Source organism: Diabrotica undecimpunctata, chromosome 2, assembly GCF_040954645.1.
Source record: "Diabrotica undecimpunctata isolate CICGRU chromosome 2, icDiaUnde3, whole genome shotgun sequence".
NCBI lineage: Eukaryota > Metazoa > Arthropoda > Insecta > Coleoptera > Chrysomelidae > Diabrotica > Diabrotica undecimpunctata.
In genome coordinates this window covers 132,678,639-132,696,547 of record NC_092804.1, presented here as the reverse complement: position 1 = coordinate 132,696,547, position 17,909 = coordinate 132,678,639, and the positions used below count along the sequence as shown (strand labels likewise).

At 33.7% G+C, this 17,909-nt stretch overlaps 2 protein-coding genes across 2 annotated transcripts in view; both read left to right on the top strand.

Annotated features, from left to right (window-relative positions):
• LOC140434907 (endoglucanase-like) overlaps positions 1 to 17,909 on the top strand; it is a 115,704-nt gene that overhangs the window by 74,216 nt on the left and 23,579 nt on the right. The window lies entirely within an intron of this gene.
• LOC140433458 (endoglucanase-like) lies at positions 1,956 to 12,358 on the top strand. The gene is made up of 4 exons (XM_072521459.1): positions 1,956 to 2,113; positions 5,828 to 6,028; positions 6,687 to 6,865; positions 12,009 to 12,358. Exons 1-4 carry the CDS (start codon positions 2,083 to 2,085, stop codon positions 12,312 to 12,314), a joined length of 717 nt encoding a protein of 238 aa, XP_072377560.1. The 5' UTR covers positions 1,956 to 2,082; the 3' UTR covers positions 12,315 to 12,358.

The window sequence follows — 17,909 nt, the reverse complement described above, 5'->3', positions numbered from 1 at the left end:
CAATAAATTTTTTCATTTCGTCAATACTTGTATGTTTCCACTGGCGCACTCTAGCCCTAACCCTTCGTGTAACTTCTTTAGCGAATCATTGAGCTACGAATGTTTTGTTTCCGTGACCATCATTTCAAGCAAGTCTTGTCTAAAAATAGAACGTAGAACTCCAGCGGCGATTTATCATAATAGTTTTCATAAACTTGCATATTCACTCTGGGATTAGGTTCCGTAAATAGAAAATGTTTCAAATTCACTTCAGTTACGGGATTCCAAATAAGCTGGCCAGCATCGACAGATTCTTCGTCACTACTACTTGAACCAATGTTGTTCTGACTAACCTGTTCAATTGTTTTCATGATTAAGTTCTTCGTATGCCCATATCTTTGAAATCTTTGACATTGTGCTAGATCTCTTACTGGCTTTGGTAGTTCAAATTTTACTCTTGCATTTTGCAGTGAGTCTATGTCATATATATCGTTGTTGTTAGAGCTTGGTTTTAGATTTACAAAAAAATAATGGAAGTGGGTTTTTTGTTATTCTATGTCGTATATTAGGATCTGGTTCACAATATGCCCTTAACTCTCCAGTTCTGCCTTTACCTCTTCTAGGTTTGTTGTTAAATTTGGATGTCTTAGAACGACTCTGAATGATATATCTCCTTTTTTTTGGTATATGTGGTATTCAGTTTTCTTTTCATCTAATGCTTTTATAATGATATTATATATTTCAATTGCTTTGGCTTGAACTTTTCTTGGTCATCGTTTAGAACCCTGATTGTGTAATTTTCTTTCGCTATGTTGTTTAGTAGGAGGTTTAGTGGTTTTATATCTTTGATGACTGCAATAAATATTGGAGGAGGTTTTAGTATTTTAACATTTTCTTGTGTCTCTTCATCACCATCTTTGGATTCTTCATTTAAAGAATTAAACCGGTTTGTTGTTGACATAGGAGGATTGAGTCAAAATCTTATAATTTATTGATCTGTATTTAGGTAAGTTGGATAGTGAAAATGCCACCTCGGAACCATTACCAACTTTTATCTATCACACACATATCACCCGAATTAAGAAATCGTATTATTAACACATTTTTATTCTTGTACAGCTTTAGGCAAGATTTGCTTTTAAAATTTAATTTCTTTATGTATAATAAATATGATTAGTTTACAATCTTTTATTTGTCCCTGTCATTTCTCTTTGTTCAAATTTGCATTTAAGACGTTTAAGCCTCAACAATAAAATTGTCATCTAAAGTGATGTTTTATCGTTGAGGTGTCATTTTATTGTTGAACAATTGACACCCAATGTTATAGGTAGTAACTCTACTATTACAGGAATTTATGGGAACTTAATAAAACAAACAGTTTAAAATACAACTATTCAACAGTGACATCTGGACAATTCGATGTAAATATCAGGATCGAATTGTTTTCTAATGCCCCTTTATCCGATTCTTCTCGATCGACGATGGTAAATAAATGGTTGGGGTGTGGAGTAAAAATTATAGTTTTATTGACAGCTACTGATAATTACACTCTAGTTGTTGGTTAGGTAACTTTCTATAATAGACTGCCCTCAAATGAGCTCAAATCCCCAATTAATAATTTCACAAATAATATATACCTCAGCACAGAGGTTAATGCTTCTATCAAGGTTAAGAAGTTCAGAATAATGTGAGATTACAAATTAAGGGATTACTTTGTGATTGAACACATCTCTAGGAAACCTTACACGATTTTTGTGAATATCCACCTGTATTATTTAGTACTTTAAATTTTTAGTGGTTACGCTGTAAGTAGGTACATACATATCTTTTCAAAATGCTGTAATACCCAACTCATTATATGTATGGACCAGAATAAAAATCAAATAATTAAACCATATGGTTTAATTATCTCAAAAAAACTTAAAAAAAAACAAGATAAATTCCGTCTTACCTCTTCAAATAGGCAATTGCACATTATTTTTCATCCTGATCTACTTAAAGATAAATGAATTTGACGTTAAAATTCCTATTTAAAAAACACATTTTTAGATAAATTTAAAGTATATAAACTAGTTTTCGTTCCAATTTTATCAAGTTAACAAAATGAATGCTCAACTAATTTTATTGGCAGCTCGTAAGTATTTTTTTAACAAAATTGTTTATTTACTTTTATTGAGTAGCACATATCTATCAACGTCTATTCTGTTTTTAAAGTTTTACGTCTCCTTTTTATAGTAATTTAATAGATATATTTGCAAACCATATTTCCTATATTATTCTATCATATTTCTGTTTCCCATTTTCTTTTACCTTAATTAGTTATTATTTTATATTATAATGATTGATATTTTTGTAGAATTTTTAGTAGTTTTTGTTGAATATATTCCGAATATAATTTTTCTGGTTGCTTTCTGTTTACAAATCGCACTGTTAACGCTGTTTTTTTCTGTTTAGTCAGATCAGTTTAGTCAATCTTTATTATTACACATTACATTTCCATTTTTTACTTTTGATAATTTTGATTCAAGTATTTAATTATCTCGTTCACGTCCTCATGGAAGATTAAGGATAAGGTGTGGGCAGCATTTGTCTTATTAACTCCTTCTATAACTACAGTCGATCTAAATATAAGATAAGAGGTAATTTTAGTGTCTTTATGCATAGAGCCTTTGAGCACAATAGTGGCCCAAGCTTGCAATATTTCATTCGGAAGAAATCGAGGACAAAGTTTTCTCTCTTTTTCGAGCATTAATTTGAACAGCTCAAACTGAATTTACTGTAATATTTTCTTTAATCTATATGCATGTGGATACTAAGGAATACTAAAATTAGTTTGTTTGCTAATTTTTACCACAAATAAGAGTTTTATTGTGGGATGGGCCACTTTTGCACTTATCTGTTTCAGGATCTTTTCAGAGAATAAATGGCCCATTATCAAAGAAATGAAATTACAAATGATTTCAAATCCAAAAACTTATTTGAAAATACTTTGTAGCACTCAAAAATTTTCCATTAAAATAGGTATTAATTATTATCTTCATCATAATTTTCTTACTTTGCAAATAAGCCATCATCTTCAGCTTGCATGTTATGTGCAAGGTTCAAATAAAAACTAATAAAACTATGGTTAACAGGAGGAATCTAATCAAGCAATGACAGCAGATATTTGTATTTAGCTTCTTGTATGATTTTTCTTCCATTAAAAAGTGAATTTAGTACAGCTAATAACTTAAAGGTTACAGGTTTCTCCTTATTATAGCGAAGCCACTGTATTTGTAGCCATTTCACTCTCTATTTCCGCAATTTTACGATGAGTAAGAGCTATTTCTACATCTTTGGTAGAAAATAAATTGGCAGATTCGTATACGATGCCACCTCCTTCGCCATCCGAAAGTCCCCCATTGGCGAAAGCCTAATCGTAGCTAGGGTAGTATCATCATCCTTGCCCTCTGGAAAGTGAGTGAACAAAGGGAGTTCTTAGACGCACCTGATCCACCCCCGGAGTTGGATCTTTGGAAAGGGCACGATATAGCTTAGCTGCAGCGGACATGTGTTCCATGCTGTTACAGTAGGCTCTCCAAAATCTCCTCTTTTGAATCAGAGACTTCTATTCCCTTTGAGCCTCCTTAAAGGTGCCTTTGAGATGTATATATACAGACGAATGTTGAGGATTCCATGGGTACAAAGAGTTACTAATGTTGAGGTACTTCGTCGCATGTGTAAACAAAAAGAATTACTACGAATAATCAAAGAGAGGAAAATGCAATACTTGGGTCATATGCTGAGAGGCGAAAGATATGAATTACTTCAAGTTATACTGGAAGGAAAAGTACAGGGCAAAAGATCAGTAGGAAGACGCCAGAAATCGTGGCTGAAAGACCTGAGGAGATGGTTCGACCGCTCATCCGCAGAGATCTTTCGCGCAGCAGTTTCCAAAACTACAATTGCCATTTGGATCGCCAACCTTCGAAAGGAAACGGCGCAATGAGAAGAAGAAAGGTGTCCCAGTGGGCAGGCCGACCAGTTCTCTTGGCTTTGTTGAAGAGATCCCGAGTCAGTCTGCGCTGTCTTTCTACCTGAGGTGTTTACCAGGAAATACCAGAACAGCAGTCCTCTGGTCTGCAAGATGGCAGCTAGCTTCATATGCTGAACTCAGGGCTTCGGATAAGTGATCCAAAGAGATCTCTAGGGTTGGGCTGTTATTGTGTTATAAACTTCGCAGTATTTATAGGTCGTTTCTGCTGAAAAGTGAAATTCTGAAAATTTATGAGTTGAGCCACTATTGCGCTTAACGCCTCGTATATACCCTGTAGAACCTTCTTCTACTGAAAAATCTCCTTTCAGTCATCAAACCACTACTTTATAACGATTAATTAATATAGTATTAAAGACTAAAAATAAAAATACGTAGGTACGCATTTTATTATTGTTGTCAAATACAGTCGGAAAAATGAAAGATTACCCATAAACGATCATATCAATCACTTATTTTGTATTTGCTGTCTTTTTCTATAACAAACATTTGTTATTTCTAGAAAAAGACAGCAAACACAAAATAAGTGATTGCTATGATCCTTCATGGGTAATCTTTCATTTTTCTGGCTGTAGTTGTTTCGCAAATATCTTGGGGTGTGTATTTATCTGTTTACTATATATTTAGTGCTGTAACTTCTTCTTCTTCTTTTTTGATTTTCAATGTTCCTCCAGTAAGTTTTCGTTTGATCGTTTTCATCGTCTTCCTATTGGGGAACAGTCTCTCATCTTTACTACTCTATTTGTTGTCATTCGGCCTATATGATCGTTCCATTCTACTCTTCCATTTCTTACCCAGTCCTTGATTTTCTCCACCTTGCATCGACGTCGTATATCTGTACTTCTAACTCTGTCTCATAGTATCTTACTATCAATTTTGATTCAAAAGTGTTTTCATATATGCTGTTTCTAACATTATTTTTGTTCTCTCTGTAACAGGCCGTGTTTCTGCCGCGTATGTCTTTACTGGTCTGGTGATTGTTTTGTAAATTCTGCCTTTCATTTCTTTCCCGATATTTTTATTTCTTCACATTGTTTCTCTATTTGCTCTATTTACTTGGTCTTCCACTTCTGTTTCGAGCAGCTGGATAATGTGATGCCTAGATATTTAAACTCCATCACTTATTCTAGTATCTGACATTTCAGCTCTAATTTATATCTTAGTAAATTTGCTGTTATAACCATGCATTTGTAAATCATCTTGACTTTGAGTATAGCAGCTTATCTTTACAGCCTCGTCTGTATAGCATCTTATTTTAAGTTGTTTTCTCCCATTTGGCATCCTTTTTTACTTCTTACTTTTTTTATTATTTTATCCATGATCAGGTTGAACAATAGAGGACTCAAGGAATCTCCACGTCTTATCCCATTGCCATCTTCAATTGGGCCAGTTAGTTCTTCTTCTACTTTTACTGTTATTGTATTGTTTTGGTAGATATTTTCGATCATTTTATTTATTCCTAGAGGTATTTCCCTTGCGTACAATAAGTGGATAATGTCCTTAAAAAGGCATTTAACATTGTCAAATGCCTTTTTAAGATCCGCGAAATATAGATATGCCGGTTTTTTGTATTCTAATGATTTCTCTTGCACTTACCTCATTATAAATATAGCGTCTATGTATGATCTTCCCGTCCTTAAACCTTGTTGTTCTTCTACTGGTTTTATAATTTCATTCAGTTTATTTGTTATCACTTTGGCTGTTAATTGAAGATTAATTGAATTGATTAATTTGTCTGAAGATTGAAAACTGTAACAAAATGTTATCGTCGCTAAAAAAATATACATTAATTATTAAAAGAAATTCCTTTTACAGTTCTAGCAGTTACTCTGGCATACAGCCCAGAGATCAAGAAGATCGTAGGAGGTAAAAGCGGTTATGGTACTACTACCCGTTACTGGGATTGCTGCAAACCATCATGTGCTTGGAAAGAAAACATTAAAACACCAGACATGAAACCAATTGCTACTTGCGCTAAAGATGGTGTAACCGTTGTCAATGCATCTGTTCAGTCAGGTATAGATATCTTATGATATATTTGTTAGCGTGGAGAAATTGGTGACCAAAAATTTACCAGTTACCATAAGTATAATAAATTTAAAAAACTCGAACATCAAAGTAAAACATTTCTGTTGTAATTGGTATATTTAAATAAAATTAAATTTAAAAATTTAAAAGGATCAAGTTTAAAACGTTTTCGGACTAATCAGTCCATCTTCAGTGAACTTCGTAGTACTTGCAAAATAACCTCAAAACCAAATAGTGGTTGAGTTTAAAAGGATTAAACCATACTTGAAATTATTAAATTATCTGGCAGTATGCCGATGAACTTTGATTGCTTACAGTAAACATAAGTCCCTACTCGAAAGAGTTTTCTACCTCCGAACTGTAGGAGTTGGCATTTAGCATTCCTACAGTTTTTATGTAGAAAATTCTTTTGAGTTTGTTTCGAAATTGTTGTACAAATGCGATATAATAATTTTTTTCAAGACTGTAATATTTTACTTGATGAGCAGTTATATGAGTGTCTATTAAGCTAAAAATAAAAGACTATAAATATAAAATTTATTTGAGAACTACTACGTTAAATGACATGTAAAATTTGTAATTTTTTGAGTAATATAACACAAGATAAAAATATTACATTACATAATTTTGATATTATTTTCTGTAGGATGTATCGGTGGAACGTCTTATATGTGCAATAATCAACAGCCCTTCGTTGTGAATGAAACCCTTGGATATGGTTTTGCTGCAGTTTCTTTCTCCGGTGGCGTTGACAACAACTTGTGTTGCTCTTGTTATTTGCTTACTTTCCAAGATCAAATAGCCAACAAAAAGCTGGTTTTGCAGGTAAGTTAGAGCTATCCAACTATGGTATATTATTTGTTTATGAAATTAAGTAACTTTTAATATTCCCCCGTATTACCAAGAAAGGAAATTTTTCGTTACAACGAGTCTGTTACAGCCCAAGTCATGTTTGCTCCCTTTGACAAAAATCACTAGTGATTTTTGTCAAACCAGTTATTTTGAACTAATTCAAACGCTTCCATTTATTCTTGGAACTTAATATTCTAAGTCCTCTTTGGATGCCCTTGTTTCCTTCTTCCAACAAGAGCCGACACATTCTTTTCGTTCATCTACTCTCTAGAATTCTCTGGAGATGTCCATACCACATAAGCTGCTTCCTATTAATGGTATCGTTAATATTGCCTTCTACTTGCCTGTTTCGTCTGATCTCATTATTTCTTATGTGTTAGAGCTTGCAGATCCTACAGCTTCTTCTCCAGTAATCCATCATCCATACACTTTAATTTTTGTATGTCTCTTTAGTATATAGTTTTCAGATCCATATGTAGATACACTTTCTAACATTGCCTTATAAATCAGACGTTAAATGTCTCTTGTAATTTTATCATTCGATAATACAGAGTTAAATTGTCTGATACAGCTCTTTTACTTTGAGCTATTTTATTATGACACACCATTCTCAAGCTTGAGTTCTTCTTCAGGATCATTGATCACTGAATGTCCTGTGACAACAATTTCTTGTAATTTCCGTAAGATATAGGAGCGGACCGGATAGCGCAGGCGGTAGAGTGTCTGACTTTCACACAGAAAGCCGGAGAATGATCCCCAGCGCCGGCGAAAACGTCTATTATATTTTTAAATATCTACACGCCCCAGGTCGACTCAGTCTGAATAAAATTAGGGGTGGTTTTAGTCCGTTTGAGACTGAAAATGGTTGAGTTAATTTTTCACCCATCTTTATACTACCCATCGTATCAAGGTATATATTTTACACAGCTTTTATTGTATCCATACTTGATGATGGAGTAGCACATGATTTATTATCTTTCTTTCCAGAAAAAAGTACCATTATTTCTCATATTTTATCAACATCACTTCTTAAATCTTCCTTTCGTCATCTATTTATTAACATGTTTAGTAGACGATACCATTTGCTGAAAACCAAAAGAAACAATATTGTATTAAGTAGTTCCCAGTGTAAGTCTCAACATCAATCAAACTCAAATAGAGGAGACTGCTTTGAATAAATATCTGGACCACGAAATACTTGTTACTATAGATAATCAAACATACCTATACATACGAAATTTACCAAAAAATAGGATAGACATGGAGCTGTGTGACCAAGTACGCTGAAATTAAATCTTCCCGTGTCTTAAATGAAAAGTTTCAATCAATGTGTTCTGTGCATAAACTCTAATCCCGACAAAAAGAACAGTCAATAAGATACGAACATCACAGTATGCAATAGAACAATTAATCGTGGGCTTAACTCTAAGACATTAGATTCATAATACAGAAATCCGAAACACAACCAGTACAATATACTGTGCAAAATGGAATTGGCTAGGACATGTCTAACGGATAAGCTATGGGTGGATCAAATGAATTATTCACTACCCGCGCCAAACGTCGCGCGGTAACATTGCCTCAGAAGCCTGGAATATTTCAATTAGGACCTGAATATTTTAAAATTCTTTTGCGATCGACTCCAGAAGCTGTGATTGATCGGTCGCGATCGACTGTTTGGGCACCGCTGGCTTATTGTTTATAAACAAAGCTCCGGTAAATTTTTAAACAAAAAGAGGGCTCACTCGGGTTTTAAAGGTCGTAGGACATTATGTTTTTTTTTGGAATTAGTCTTTCTTTTCAATCTGGTGCTTTCAGTATTTATGTAAAGCTAATAGCTTACGCATAATAACGTTGTAGATAGAAGCTTTTTGGGATAAACAATTTCAATTTTGCAATAACTATTAAGTAAAAATTCTTGGTCTTGTCCGTCCCAGCTTGCGTGGAGGTGGAGTTCTGAATTAAGTAGGGACTCTTCTGTACTTCGCGGAAGACAAACGGGCGGGGGACTCCTCAACCCCGACACGGCGCGTCCACTGGCTGATAGGGAAATGTCCTACAGATATGTAGGTTAGGTGTGAATAAAGTTTTACCAAATAAGCACCCGTGGACCAACTGAGGACATGGCATAGGGCAGCAGCTATGACATTACTTCATTAAGGCTATAGCGGAATGATTTCTACTGTTGACTTAATGACAGATACCCACGGGCGGATATCATATAATGATTAAACCGGCCTTGATACTGCGATCAGGCAGGCAAGGGGAAACCACCTGATTATATTCCCGTGACTACACCATCATGAATGTATCGAATCAGTTAGATATGCTTAGCGATCCGATTAGCGATCGGCGCTCAGTTGGTTCCGGGCCAACTAGTGTCAAATGGACTACCGGGCATGTGCTTGTGAGCAACCAGGCAACACATGCGAAATTGGCGCCTGGATGAAAATCGGATTTTCAGTTAAGAAAAGCAATGGGAATAGTAACCTGGAATGTTCGAGGATTATTGCAACCAGGCAAACTGCATATACTACAACGAGAAGTCGAAAGAGAGGATATAGAAATATGCGGACTTTCGGAGACCCATTGGAAAGGATAAGGACACTTCCGAACGACAGATCATGTTGTATATATATCGAAAGCAAATAACACTGGAAGAAATGGTGTTGCAATTATAATGACTAAAAAAGTTTCATAATACGTGTATGATTACCAACCTCAGACGCGTTAGACAATGCAGTGGAAGACGTATACTCCGTTATTGAAGACACAAGAAATATTTCATCTAAATAACCACTCATAATCATGGGCGATTTTAACGCTAAGGTAGGAGAAACAAGAAATGATAACATCCAAAATGTAGGAAACTATGGCTTAGGTATTAGAAACAGCCGAGGCGAACGTTTAATAGAATTTGCAACCGAAAACAGTCTGGCCATTGTAAACACAATGTTCAAACATCATGCCCATCGTTTATCGACGTGGACTAGACCAAATGGAGAATACAAGAACCAAATCGACTACATATTGATAAGAAACAGATGGAAGATATGTTTTACAAACGTAAAAACTAGACCAAGAGCTGAATGTATATCCGATCATAAATTGTTATGGGCATACTTCAAGATGAAGCTAAAAAGAACAATGCCGCACCTAAATCAAAACAGGCTGGAGATTTCAAATCAGAAAACATTTAGAGATGCATTAAAGGAAACTAGTATGTTGAACACACAAGACAACCCAGAAGAAATGTGAAAAGGTTTCAGAAATGCTATAGAACCCTATGTAGAAAGAACCAGAACCGAAAAAAAGATCATCAAGAGAAAACACTGGCTGACAGACAGAACGCTGCAACTTCTCGAAGAGCGAAGGAGAATTAAATTTCTTATATATTAACGACAGCAACAAAAACGAATAAGCAAGGTTAAATAGAGAAATTAATAGACCATGAAGGGATAATAAAAAAAAAACATATAAATAAAGTATGCGAAGAACTAGAGAGACATGCAAACCGGTATGAATCCCATGAGCTATATAACAAAGTCCGCTATCTAGCGAGAGAATTTAAACCAATCACACATGGATCAAAATCAACATATTATAAATGACGAGAAAGGGATTGCGGAGGTATGGAAAAAATATTGTCAAAGTCTATATGCAGATGATCCCCAGACTGCAAATCACGACAGAAAATAGCAATCAAATAGTTAAAAACTAGAAAATCTCCTGGCGCAGACCAGATCACCACAGAAGTTTTAAAAGAGACTGGAGATGTTGGAGTAAATGTGATCCATATGATCTGCAAAAAGATTTGGGAAACCGGAGAGTGGTCCAACGACTGGACAATATCCACTTTCATCCCTATATTCAAAAAGGAACTCCGCTAGAATGCAGCAACTACAGAACGGTAACCCTAATATCCCATGCAAGCAAGGTTCTACTTCATGTAATACATGAAAGACTAAAACCTTTTCTATTGCCTCAGATATCAGAAAAACAAGCGGGATTTTTCCCAGGAAAAAGCACAAGAGAACACATCCTTAACGTCAGACAGCTTATCAAAAAAACTCGTGAATTCAATAATCCTATGCTTATGTGCTTTGGGGATTACACAAAGGCCTTCGATAAAGTCAAATGGCAGCAGCTACGGTCCATACTAGCGGAAATTGAAACACCCCACCACTTAATTAAATTAATTAGAAGTCTATATGAAAATAATAAGTAAAGTGCACAGTAAAAATAAACAACACCCATTCCGATCATTTCAGGTCAGAGGCAGGTGTCAGGCATAGATGCATAATCTTGCCAACTCTGTTTAATATCTACAGCGAACACATTATGCGAAAGGTATTAGACGGATGGAAGGGTGGAATATCAGTAGGAGGTCAAAAATCAGTAACTTGAGATATCTCTGTGTGACAGAGAGATACGTAGAAGGTTGACTATTGCTAGAACAGCTATGATGAAACTGGTAACAATTTGGAAAAATTCTAGCAGACAAAAAACCAAGGCTGATAAGGGCACTCATTTTTCCCATAGCCACATATGCATCCGATACGTGGACCTTAAAGAAAGTGGATACAACTAAACTAGACGCTTTTAAAATGTGGGTATATCGCTGCATGTTAAGAATATCCTGGATTATAACTGGATTGCACTAACGTATCGATATTAAAACAACTTAAAGTAAAGGATAGATTGCTTAAACAAATACAACAGAGATATTTGTAGTATTTTGGACACATTGCTAGAAGCACAGGTACGATGGAAAAACTGATAGTCGAGGGTAGAGTTGAAGGAAAGAAACTTAGGAGAAGATCTCCAAGCCGTTGGGTAGATCAACCAAAAAGATTGATTAACCAAGGGTTACATGAAGCCGAACAACTAGCCCGGGACAGGTAAGGATGGAAAATCCAAGTTTTTTCCTTAGTTCCCTGGTCTATTAAGCTGATTTATAGATTCCTAGTAGAATATGTAGTAACGCCAAAAATCCAGTAGAAATATTAATTGTTATCTTATACAATAAGATGTTGACATGATATGTAATCAAGATTTTTTTAAAGTTAAATCTGTAATCGTTTAATCATAATTTACATCGTTTTGTTATTTCCAGTTCACAAACACTGGTGGAGACCTTGGTTCAAACCAATTTGACATTGCCCTTCCCGGAGGTGGCGTTGGAGCATTCAATCAAGGATGTCACGACCAATGGAATGCTCCATGGACTGGCTGGGGGCAGCAATATGGAGGAATTTCATCAAGAGAAGAATGTCTTTCGCTCCTTCCTAAAGAATTGCAATCTGGATGTCTTTTCCGATTTGACTTTATGCAAAATGCTAACAATCCTCAAATGTATTTCGAACAAGTTGAATGTCCTGCCGAACTCGTCAAAATTAGTGGATGCACTCTTCCTCTTTAAAGACTAATTTTTTAATTTTTATAGAATAAATATTTTAAACCTCGTTTTAGATATTTTTGTAAATTGATTATTTATACCTTCTATTCTGATAGGAAAAATACTTTTTTAAAAGCATTACACAATACTGTAATAAAATTCATATCCTTTGAAATTTTGTTTCTTTATTGAAACAAAGAAACAAAACAGAAAAACAACTGGCTCTTTCCAGCAGATAACCTAGCTAGATAGGGCTCAAGGGCTCTTCCTGATCAATATTTTATTGACTACTGATTTGATAAATCCATTTCATAGAAGAATAAAATTTAAATAATATATAAAGTTATTTTATAGAGTGAATCACTTCTAAATTTTAATAGGGTACCTTGTCTATTGGATGTGAGTAAATGTTTGTCTAAATCAGACGTGGGTAAACTATTTAAGCGGAGGGCCACATAAAATAAAAAAATTCTCTAGGTGGGCGAAAAAAATTCATAAAACAAGTTTTTATTAGTCATAAACTTTATATTTTAATTTTACATCACACGTATCTTATGTGCATAAATGGTAAAAAACATTGAAAAAGTTTCTTAAATAGATTATTCTTTAGCAGAGTATAAAGATGTATGTGACATACGAAACTGAGCTTCTAAAAGTTGTTCATTATCTGACAGAAACTGGGATGAGCTGATTCGTGGGAGTGAAGCTAAGTTCAGGAACAACGAACACAAGTAATAGCAAAAAAGGATACCCAAAAAGAAAGAAACAATACACAAAAGCAAAAATTTCTAATAATAGAATGCGCAGAAAATTTATAAACCGAATAAATGATAAGAAAACTCCTGGATCACGTCCGAACAGAGGGCTATAAACGGGAACAACTATACGGAAAGATATTTAAAAAAAAATAGAGCAATTGACAAACATCAATGTTTATAGAAAGAAAGCTTTTCTTCCTTACATCAAAGGTGTCACTGACAAAATCGACAAAATTCTTAAATCAATAGGAATAAAGACAATATTTACCCACCAACAAAAACTTTCATCTCTTGTCCGATCTATCAAAGACAACATTCCAAGTGAAACCAAGAATTATCCGAGAAGCCATAGAAATTGAAAAAAGGCCAAATTGTCCCAATAAAAAAGATGACGGCATACGGTTACCTTCGACATGGAGACCTCCCATAAAGAAAATATCGTCTGCTCCACCCACCAATCAAAATCCTACTCTCAGAAATGTTCGCGCCAATCCCCACCCTAACCCCCACGCAAACCTCCACCCAAACCACGTCACCATCGACGGTATAAATAAACCGTCCTCTGTTTCCAGTAGCGGAAATGAATTGAAATCCACAAGGAAACTAAGTTCCTGTAGCTGGCTGTATACCATGTATCACAAAAAATTTATTAAAATCTTTTATAAAAGGCATATAATTAAAAAACCCAATCGAGCTATATCAAAAACAACTAAACGTTTTCGGAATCCATATTCCATCACCAGTATTCTAAAAAGTATATAACCACTTTAAATAAAAAGAACATAAAATTGACCAAATTACAAGGAGACTACAATAATATTGTAGCGAAAATGATGAGTATTGTGTTTTCACTGGAGTAGAAGCTGAATATGCATATTGAAGAATTGTCAAATGAAGATTATTCCAGCTTTCCTTCCGTTAAAGCACTGTTTGATGAAAATCCAAATGAAAGTCGAGATTTCTGACCTACTGAAGCTGCTAGCAGACCTAAAGGATAAAATGTATGTGAGGTTTAGTGACTTCAGGAAGTTCTAAGAACCATTTCGCTTGGTGGAAAATCCATGGGCAATAACAACAGCAAATGTAGCTCATCTTTCTATTTTTGAATACGAAGCTAGGGATTTGAAAAATGAGTTAATTGACCTTAAGAATGATACAGAGCTACAAAAGTATTTTTGAAGAAAAAATGAAGAACAAAGCGCACTATAAGTTTTGGGAAGCAGTTGAAAATGACAAATTTCCTTACCTAATTGACTGTGCTCAGAAAATTTTGTGTATTTTTGTATCTACATATGTCTGTGAATCTACATTCAGTAAGCTGAAGTTCATAAAAAAAAAGTACAGATCTAGGCTAGCTAGTGAGAACGTTGAAAAGATTTTGAGAATTTCAATTTCTTTCCAACCTGCTAACATAGATGCCATTCTAGAGAGCTGTGAAAGATTTCGCCCGTCGACTTCAAAGAATTAACAAATTCAGGACTTGACATTCCTGGAGTCAAGTAAAAGATATTTTCCTACTTTTTACATGCAAAACAGTCCATATAATTTATAATTATATTGTTTTTACGGAACTTGTAATAAACTTATGTTATAGTCATATAGTTTTAAAGTTATTTCATACCACCACTTGTACTTGCGGCCCTGAGGAAAATTTCATTTAAAATATTAGGCTCTCAAAGAAATCCTAGTGAGGATCCCTGCTTTAGGACAAGGAACGTTTTATGAAATAAAGTTAAATCGTTGATTGAATAATCCAAATAAATCCAATTGAGCCACGGGCATCATGTGATATAGTTTCAAGTAAAAACAGTAGGTATTGTAGGAAAATCACAACACGATGCATTTTGTCACTATATTATTGCTAGTTTACTAGTACAATCTGAATGACTATAAAAGCTCTTCTAGTCATTTTCCTCGTAAGACTATTGGTTTGTTATGGTGGTAGAAGTTGACTTTCCATAAATTTTTGTTAGTTTTTGTACATCTTATATAATTTGGAATTTACTAAATGATAACTTTTTATACTGATACTGACTGAACTATGGAATATTCTAATAATTCCTTGCTCATCATATTTGTTTTTAAGATTTATAATAATTTAAAAAGATAAACTCTTTTGACATTCTATTAAGCAGGTCTCACCGCAAATTATAAAAGAATGATGACTAAGTATTCTAGATAATGGATTTATACTGATATGAAAAACAATGCAAATATTTTGGATCATTGGTATATACAGGGGGTTCCCGAAAATAGTACAGTCCTTTAAGGCAAAAGTCTTAAAAAAGTTATATAACATTTTTTTTTAAAGTTAACCGTTTCAAAAAAAGTTACATTGTGTTCAATATAAGTATAAGTGAATTTTTATTTTAGAAAATTAAATAATCTGGACGTCGTACGGAATAAATAAACGTCGTACGCAGTCAAAGCGTTCCTGAATAAAACTCGTTTGTGGCTTCGGACATTTAACATACCAACCCTTGTTTATTTACTATTCAAGGTTGTTGACATCTGAGGAAATGTACCTAATATTTGCAAAATAATTATTTCCTGCTTTATTAATGTGTATTGTATAAATATGTCATAATTTTAAACGAATTCTTAAAATACCAATTATAGAATAAAAAACACTTTATCTTTTAACCGAACTAGTATTATATATTTATTAAGCTTTAAATATGTTTAATGTCTAAGGCTTTAACTGAATTACATAGTTTAGAGTAGAAATTAAATACAACAGCCAACGTTTAATAATTACAATTTATTTTTTTACCCTATGCTCGAACTAAATTTGTTTACTTGTGAACTAAAAATAAATTAGATAATTATACTTACTTGACAATTATTATTACAATAAATGTTCAGTTCAAAAGTAAACTCCACTTGCGCGAAAATTGCTATGATACGACGAATCCAATTGTTAGTAATGTCATAGTGTAGCACTACGCTACCGTAACCTTAGCCATTTCCATATCAATTAATGTATCGAGCAAAAAAAGAACTAATTATACGGACTAAGTATTGAACTAATCGCCTTGTCTGAAAATCAGTGCTAGTTGGCAAGCGATTTAAAGCAGAACTAAATGGGAATAAGCACTAACGATATTAAATAGAGAACAAAACCGGCAGACGAGAGGCACGATTAATAAAATAAATTAAATAAGGATGTGAAACATTTAAACGGAAAATAAGCCAACTCTAGCAAATAAAACCATGAAAACAGTCGTCTGCCGTACTTAGTAAATAGAAAAAACACAAGTAAGCCTGTATAAAATAAACTTCAGGAACAACAAAAAATTAGGAAATTGGAAGGTAAATCTTACCGATCACCCATTTTCATAAGGAAATCTTATTGATGTAAGTGGCCTACAAACTAACATCGATTTGGAGCAGTTAATCGCTTATGGTCGTTATTAAACTGTGTAGCAAGTATTCCTTGTCTGGAGTTGCATTAAGATAAGTGTCTCTAATTCATTCTTATATACTGTACTTTTGGTTAAACAACGTAAATACTTTAACGTCAGTGTTGGTAACTAATCTAATTGAAGTTTTAAATTTTTTCTTCTTTAGATTTAAATCAACTTTATCTTTGAATTTTGCTTACTATTCACCGTTTTATTTATAAAATTGAATTACTTAATAGAATTACACGATATTGTTTTGCATCACCGAATGTATGTAAAGGGTTATAAGTACTTATCGACCTAAGCATTGGAATTTAAATAAAAACTTTACTATTAAGCTAATTAAGTGTTGTCATAATTATAATTTTTCATGGTACAACAATGTATGCGCTCAGTCACTAGTACTCAAAATTTTATGTCTGTATTTTGTTGAAGTTTTGATATGGAACCACTCAGGGGTTGAGTTTACCGAAAGTACAAGCTGATTATAGCCGCAAATGTCAAACATGAAACAAAAAATTTCGGTATAGCAGTGTTGGCATGTTTTTATAATGTAGATGCTGTATGCTTCAAATATAAAAAGATAAAACTTTAGTTTACATTATGTTATGAATTCTGCAATTTGTGATTTATATAAAACAACAATGAGTAAATATTTGTTTCTTTATAGATTAATTGCAGTTAATTATTAGAAATTTTGTTTAGCAATTACCCTTTGATAAATTAGGGTCAAATCAGCAGTTGCTACAACAGATGTTTGCAATTAATCTCGAAAAAGGCAAATAGTTACTCGTTATTACTTCATATAAATTAAAAATTACAGAATTCATAAAATAGTATAATCAAAATGTACTTTTTAAAAGCTTTATCTCTTTATATTTGTTGAATACAACATATGCTATATTCAGCTTGTACTTTCGGTAAACTCAACCCCACCCAGGTTTTCTTTTTGTATATTGTAAAAATTTTTGATTTAAACAAAGGGAACATTATAAAAAAAAAGTATATCATATATTTTACATTTCTATACATTATATATTATATAATCAAGCCATTTTTTTACATTTTTCTAGAATAAAACCACATATTGTATATATTGCGTTTTACTTTACCTACACCTGGTCTCTCTCAGCTACTTGGGTTTTAAATAGTTTTTAGGATTAAATCATACTTTTATCGTTTATCTACTTTGTAGCACTCCCACTGTAATATCAAGGATGGCACCCATTTTTTTTGTTATCAACTCCTTTCCTCTTCAGCGATCTTCGGTTTCTTTATCATCAGCCATTTTATTCTAACACGGCACGAAAAGCCAGCCGATCTCCATTCCCTGAATATCTACGTCTCATCTTCTTATCGTACTCTATATCTCTCTCACTCACTAAACTTTAGTTAACCAACTTAACCATCCGGTCACTTAAATTCCCTGCCAATTAATATCACTTGTCTCTAATTTT

Bases quoted from the DNA above. Each gene is read 5' to 3' on its own strand.
- LOC140433458 (XM_072521459.1), top strand. From the start codon at position 2,083: ATGAATGCTCAACTAATTTTATTGGCAGCTC. The intron at 2,114-5,827 runs GTAAGTATTTTT...TTCCTTTTACAG, and splicing joins ACTAATTTTATTGGCAGCTC to TTCTAGCAGTTACTCTGGCA. The intron at 6,029-6,686 runs GTATAGATATCT...TATTTTCTGTAG, and splicing joins CAATGCATCTGTTCAGTCAG to GATGTATCGGTGGAACGTCT.